The sequence below is a fragment of the Zophobas morio genome, unplaced genomic scaffold (assembly GCF_036711695.1).
Source record: "Zophobas morio isolate AGI-343-1 ecotype UQ-CSIRO unplaced genomic scaffold, CSIRO_AGI_Zmor_V1 ptg000040l, whole genome shotgun sequence".
Classification (NCBI taxonomy): domain Eukaryota; kingdom Metazoa; phylum Arthropoda; class Insecta; order Coleoptera; family Tenebrionidae; genus Zophobas; species Zophobas morio.
The window spans coordinates 1-7192 of NW_026972145.1; the positions used below are offsets into that span (position 1 = coordinate 1).

Here is a 7192-nt window from a genome sequence, read left to right on the forward strand (position 1 = left end):
TTTTTTTGCTCCTTTTTTTGTAGGTTTTTTCCCCCGTTTTTGAGTTTTTTTTTTTTGTTTACACACCTCTTTTTTGTCACCTGCAGTCTTTGTTCCCCTTTTATTTTCTTTTTTTTTTCAATTTTTTTTGTTGCATATTTTCGCCTTGTTTTCATTATTTTATCGTCTTTTCCCGTTTTTTTCGCTTTGTTTTGTCGCTTCTTTTCCCTCTTTTTGAGCCTTTTTTGGTAGATTTTCTTGTCTTACTTTTTTGTCGCCTCTATTTTATTTTTTGTTGTTTTTCTTTTATCACAAGTTTTATTTCATTTTTGGTCGCTTTTTTATTTAATTCTTGTTTTTTAGTCGCTTTTTTGAGACATTTTTCTGAATTTTTTGTCGCTTTTGTTGCTGCCCTTTTTTTGTCGTGTTTTGTCCCCTCTTTTGTTACTTTTTTCACCTGGTTTTTTTATTTACCCTTTTCCGGTTTTTTTTTCGTTTTTGACTGTTCTCTAGGTTTTTTTTGTGACTTTTTACTGCTTTTTTTGACGTTTTTTCGTTTTTTTTTTGTTCGGTCACCGTTTTGAAACCTTCTCTTGTTGTTCTGTCACATATTTTATCGCACACAAAAAAGAGTAGAAAAAATGTCAACAAAAAGCGACGAAAACGCTGAAAATACGACAAAATTCTAACAAATCCGATAATCCGACTCGAAAAAAGCAAGCCAAAAATAAGCCAAAAAAAAAAGGAAAAATGACAGAAAATTACGCTAAAAGAACAACAAAAAAGAAGCTGAAAAAAAAAGAATCACTCTCAAACTTAATAATCAATCATTTAAAACGCAAGGAGAGATGGCGCTAGTTACCAACAAAATTTTGAGGTTAGTTTTGATGTACCGCGTAATCACTAATCAGATATGACTGGCTCTGTTGGCACCACTTTTGAAGCAAAAATATAAACTTTTAAACGGTTTATGTTGGCATAACGGAAGTAATTGTGTGACAGATGTGTCAATCGTGACATGACAGCTAACAACCGGAAATGATAGGAGAATCCAGGATTACCAACAGATTCAGTCATTTCTGATCACACGATAGTTGTAATTGGTAACACTGTAGGTGCAAATACGGAAAGAAGACGTCTGTCTTGACACTCTCAAAGAACTACCCAAAGAAATCCGGGACGAAGTGATCAGAGAGTACAATTTAGAGCCAGAGGTACCACAACCAATCAGAGCAGCGCATCCCAAAAAAGCGCTGCCACCTGCCAAAAAATCCCCGTTTAGGCGAACACTTCCGACAACTGGCGATGGCCAGCGACATCAACTTCTTGCACCGGAATTTCAGTGACCGGGGATGCCCATGGCACCAAGCTTACCACAAAATCGTGGATTTGACCCAACGCGGGATGGTCAAGACCTTCGGAGGCGAACTACTAGTGAAAGAAAACTTCCAGTGTTGTTTCAAAGTGTAATTTTACAACTACTAATTTATAATAAAGGACGATAACTATTAGTTACCACGGGTTTCGTTGTCCGACGCTTCGCTCGCTTCTGGTTTCGTAGTACGTTGGTCCGTCATGAACACTTGCATATCGTAGAAGGCGGTCTTATTAAACGCGTAATATTCCTTATTTTTGTATTTGTCGCCTAGTTGTTCAGCCGCCGCTAATTTTTCCGAATCGAGAATGTCAACCTCTTTTAGAATATCCGGGTGTGCAACTTCGTCCCCTCCTGCTTGTTCAGCCTTCATGGTCCCGTCTTCCACATCATCTTCCACTTCCACGTCGTGTTCTTCCTCTACGTCTTCGTCGTCTTCGTCTTTGCCCAACTCGGGACACGAACTCATAGCTTTGATTTTCGCAGCGTCTGACTTGGCCCGAATTTGGTCCATCGAGTTTGTTTTCCTCACGTTGCAACAAACCTTCCGTTTCGTGCCTCTTCTATCCCTGTCCCGTTTACAAAAATCATCTACTTGTTTCTTTTTACAGTCGTCGGCACCGATTTCCTTTGGCCTGTGACAAGGATTGTCCTTATGGCACGGATCTTCGAGCTTCGTGTTACCGGAATTTCCTAAAGCGCTGCATTTGCAAGGATCATTTCTGCCGGAGTCCTTGTTCTTGCAATCTTCGTCGTGTTTCTTCTTTTTGTCCTTCTTGCAAGGGTCGTCCTTCTTCTTCTTGTCTTCCTTCTTCTTGCAAAGGTCGTCCTTTTTCTTCTTGTCTTCCTTCTTTTTGCAAGGGTCGTCTTTTTTCTTCTTGTCTTCCTTCTTCTTGTAAGGGTCGTACTTTTTGGCCATTTCGTAGCAAGTGTCGCCTCCACCGTCCCACTTCTTCTTATCGCCCCTTTTCTTCTTATTCGGCGGAGAATAGCCCGGGCCGTCTTCGCTCTTTCCGCTTTTTTTCTTTTTGACTGTTTTTTTATCCGTCTTTCTTGTCACCTTTTTTTTCAGCATTTTTTGTCGCTTTTTCACCTCTTCTTTTTCATCGCTTTTTTCTATCGCAGTTTTTTTTGTTGTTTTTTTAGCCTTCTCTTGTTTTTAGTCGCATTTTGAGCCTTTTTTGTCGTTTTCTTGTAGATTTTCATAGTCGCCCTTTTTGGTGTATTTTTGTGTGCTTCTTTTGTCTATTTTTTCGCCTTCTTTGGTCGTTTTTTGAGATTTTTTATCGGTCGTTTTCGTCACTTTTAATTCCGTTTTTGTCGCTTTTTTTGGCATTTTTATTGTCTCTTCTCTTTTGTCGCTTTTTTTGTGTCCGATTTTTGTAGCTTTTTTAAATTTTTTGCCCCCGATTTTATCATCATTTTTTAAACCTTCTTTTGCCGTTTTCTTTGTCACATATTTGATCGCATTTTTTAGTCGTTTTTTTGTGGACTTTTTGGCGCCTTTTTTTTAATTCCAGTTTTTGTTTCCCTTTTTTGTTGGGTTTTTTTGGATTGTTTTTAATTGCCTTTTCGCCTCCTTTTTTGCCCTTCTGTTGTTTTTTTTGTGTTTTTTTTTTGCTTCTTTTGTATGTTTTCCCCCTTTTTGAATTTTTTTGTTGTTTCAAGCCTTTTTTTTTTGTCGCCTGCAGTCTTTGTTCCCCCTTTTTTTTCCTTTTTTTTTCGACTTTTTCTATGTTGCATTTTTTCGCCTTGTTTTTAAGGTTACCTTTTTTTCATCATTTTATCGCCTTCTTTTGCCGTTTGTTTCTCTTTGTTTTGTCGGTTTTACTGTAATTTTTTTATCCCATTTTTTCCCCTTGTTTAAGCCTTTTTTGTAGTTTTTTTGTCGTCATTTTTGTAACCTCCTCTGTTTTTGGCGCCTTTTTTGTTTTTTTTATTGCAGTTTTTGTTCTCTTTTTGTTGTGTTTCTTTTCGTTTTTTATGAATTGCCTTTTTCTTTGCCTTGGTTTTTTGATCACCTTTTTTGCCTTCTTTTTTCGCTATTCTGTTGTCGCTTTTTTGTGTTTTTTTTTTGGCGTTTGTTTGCATCTTGTTTTTGCAGGTTTTTCTCCTCTTTTTTGAGTTTTTGTTTTTCTCGCCTTTTTTTGTCGCCTGCCGTCTTTGTTCCCCTTTTTATTTTTTTTTGCAATTTTTTTGTTGCATTTTTTCGCCTTGTTTTTTGGATTGCCTTTTTTTATCATTTTATCGTCTTATTTTGCTGTTTTTTTCTCTATGTTTTGTCACTTTTGACCGTCTTTTGTCTGTTTTATTGTCATTTTTTTTATCCCATTTTGTTGTAGTCTTGTTCCCTTTTTGTAGTTTTTTTTTGCTATCATTTTTGTTGCCTTTATTTTATTTTTTGTCCCCTGTTTTAATTACCCTTTTTTAAACCTTCTTTATCGTTTTCTTTGTCACGTATTGATCGTATTTTTAAGCCTTACTTTTTAGTCATTTTTTTGTTGCCTCTTCTGTTTTTGCACATTTTTTGTTTTTTTATGTCTTTTTTTTAATGCAGTTTTTATTTCCCTTTATGTTGCGTCTGTTTTCGTTGTTTTAAGTTGCCTTTTTTTGTCTTGTTTTTTTCGCCTTCTTTTTTGCTCTTCTGTTGTCGTTTTTTTGAGTGTTTTTTGTGCTTTTTTTGCTCCTTTTTTTGTAGGTTTTTCCCCCCTTTTTGAGTTTTTTTTTTTTGTTTACACACCTTTTTTTTGTCACCTGCAGTCTTTGTTCCCCTTTTATTTTCTTTTTTTTTTCATTTTTTTTTTGTTGCATATTTTCGCCGTGTTTTTTAGGTTGCCTTTTTTTCATTATTTTATCGTCTTTTCCCATTTTTTTCGCTTTGTTTTGTCGCTTCTTTTCCCTCTTTTTGAGCCTTTTTTGGTAGATTTTCTTGTCTTACTTTTTTGTCGCCTTTATTTTATTTTTTGTTGTTTTTCTTTTATCACAAGTTTTATTTCATTTTTGGTCGCTTTTTTATTTAAGTCTTGTTTTTTAGTCGCTTTTTTGAGACATTTTTCTGAACTTCTTGTCGCTTTTGTTGCTGCCCTTTTTTTGTCGTGTTTTGTCCCCTCTTTTGTTACTTTTTTCACCTGGTTTTTTTATTTACCCTTTTCCGGTTTTTTTCGTTTTTGACTGTTCTCTAGGTTTTTTTTCACACTTTTTACTGCTTTTTTTGACGTTTTTTTCGTTTTTTTTTTGTTCTGTCACCGTTTTGAAACCTCCTCTTGTTTTTCTGTCACATATTTTATCGCACACAGAAAAGAGTAGAAAAAATGTCAACAAAAAGCGACGAAAACGCTGAAAATACGACAAAATTCTAACAAATCCGATAATCCGACTCGAAAAAAGCAAGCCAAAAATAAGCCAAAAAAAAAGGAAAAATGACAGAAAATTACGCTAAAAGAACAACAAAAAAGAAGCCGAAAAAAAAGAATCACTGTCAAACTTAATAATCAATCATTTAAAACGCAAGGAGAGATGGCGCTAGTTACCAACAAAATTTTGAGGTTAGTTTTGATGTACCGCGTAATCACTAATCACTTTTGAAACAAAAATATAAACTTTTAAACGGTTTATGTTGGCATAACGGAAGTAATTGTGTGACAGATGTGTCAATCGTGACATGACAGCTGACAACCGGAAATGATAGGAAAATCCAGGATTACCAATAGACTCAGTCATTTCTGATCACGTGATAGTTGTAATTGGTAATACTGTAGGTGCAAATACGGAAAGAAGACGTGTGTCTTGACACTCTCAAAGAACTACCCAAAGAAATCCGGGACGAAGTGATCAGAGAGTACAATTTAGACCCAGTGGTACCACAACCAATCAGAGCAGCGCATCTCAAAAAAGCGCTGCCACCTGCCAAAAAATCCCCGTTTAGGCGAACACTTCCGACAACTGGCGATGACCAGCGACATCAACTTCTTGCACCAGAATTTCAGTGACCGGGGATGCCCATGGCACCAAGCTTACCACAAAATCGTGGATTTGACCCAACGCGGGATGGTCAAGACCTTCGGGGGCGAACTACTAGTGAAAGAAAACTTTCAGTGTTGTTTCAAAGTGTAATTTTACAACTACTAATTTATAATAAAGGACGATAACTATTAGTTACCACGGGTTTCGTTGTCCGGCGCTTCGCTCGCTTCTGGTTTCGTAGTACGTTGGTCCGTCATGAACACTTGCATATCGTAGAAGGCGGTCTTATTAAACGCGTAATATTCCTTATTTTTGTATTTGTCGCCTAGTTGTTCAGCCGCCGCTAGTTTTTCCGAATCGAGAATGTCAACTTCTTGTAGAATATCCGGGTGCGCAAATTCGTCCCCTCCTGCTTGTTCAGCCTTCATGGTCCCGTCTTCCACATCATCTTCCACTTCCACGTCGTGTTCTTCCTCTACATCTTCGTCGTCTTCGTCTTTGCCCAACTCGGGACACGAACTCATAGCTTTGATTTTCGCAGCGTCTGACTTGGCCCGAATTTGGTCCATCGAGTTTGTTTTCCTCACGTTGCTACAAACCTTCCGTTTCGTGCCTCTTCTATCCCTGTCCCGTTTACACAAATCATCTACTTGTTTCTTTTTACAGTCGTCGGCACCGATTTCCTTTGGCCTGTGACAAGGATTGTCCTTATGGCACGGATCTTCGAGCTTCGTGTTACCGGAATTTCCTAAAGCGCTGCATTTGCAAGGATCATTTTTGCCGGAGTCCTTGTTCTTGCAGTCGTCGTCGTGTTTCTTCTTTTTGTCCTTCTTGCAAGGGTCGTCCTTCTTCTTCTTGTCTTCCTTCTTCTTGCAAGGGTCGTCCTTTTTCTTCTTGTCTTCCTTCTTCTTGCAAGGGTCGTCCTTTTTCTTCTTGTCTTCTTTCTTCTTGCAAGGGTCGTCCTTTTTCTTCTTGTCTTCCTTCTTCTTGCAAGGGTCGTCCTTTTTCTTCTTGTCTTCCTTCTTCTTCTTGCAAGGGTCGTCCTTTTTTTTGTCGCCCTTTTTCTTGCAAGGGTCGTCTTTCTTCTTGTCGTCCTTTTTCTTGCAAGGGTCTCCTTTTTTCTTGTCGTCCTTTTTCTTGCAAGGATCGCTCTTCTTGCCTGAACCACTCTTCTTGTCGTCCTTTTTCTTGCAAGGGTCGCTCTTCTTGTCCTTTTTGTCGTCCTTCTTCTTCTTGCAAGGGTCGCTCTTCTTGTCGTCCTTTTTCTTCTTGCAAGGGTCGCTCTTCTTGTCGTCCTTTTTCTTCTTGCAAGGGTCGCTCTTCTTGTCGTCCTTTTTCTTCTTGCAAGGGTCGCTCTTCTTGTCGTCCTTTTTCTTCTTGCAAGGGTCGCTCTTCTTGTCGTCCTTTTTCTTGCAAGGGTCGCTCTTCTTGTCGTCCTTCTTCTTCTTGCAAGGGTCGCTCTTCTTGTCGTCCTTTTTCTTGCAAGGGTCCTTCTTCTCCTTTTTGTCTCCCTTCTTCTTGCAAGGGTCGTCCTTCTTCTTGTCTTCTTTTTTCTTGCAAGGGTCGTCCTTTTTGGCCATTTCGTAGCATGTATCGCCGCCACCGTCGCACTTCTTCTTATCGCCCCTCTTCTTCTTCTTCGGTGGACAATAGCACGGGTCGTCTTCGTGACAGGTGTCTTCTTCTTCCGCTTTGCAGTCTTCCCAGGGCCCGTAGTAGAGTTGCCGCTGCGAGTCCTTGTTGCAGCCGCCCTTTTTCTGGCACTTATCTTCAACTGGACCCCATGAAGGTTTCTGGTTTTCTTCGGACCTGGTGTTGACGACTAACCCTTTGTTGAACCCTATCATGAAGCTGCGGATCCAGTCCTCTTCGGAG

General features: G+C 38.8%; 1 protein-coding gene across 1 annotated transcript; it reads right to left on the reverse strand.

Moving 5' to 3' along the window:
• Window positions 1-1487: 1487 nt before the first annotated feature.
• Window positions 1488-2429, reverse strand: LOC135140282 (cylicin-1-like). Its single transcript, XM_064070772.1, has one exon. It carries the CDS (start codon window positions 2427-2429, stop codon window positions 1488-1490), a length of 942 nt encoding a protein of 313 aa, XP_063926842.1.
• Between the last annotated feature and the right edge of the window lie 4763 nt (window positions 2430-7192).

What these genes read in the sequence shown, in the direction of transcription:
- LOC135140282 (XM_064070772.1), bottom strand. Translation starts at nt 2,429, where the DNA reads ATGCTGAAAAAAAAGGTGACAAGAAAGACGGATAAAAAAACAGTCAAA.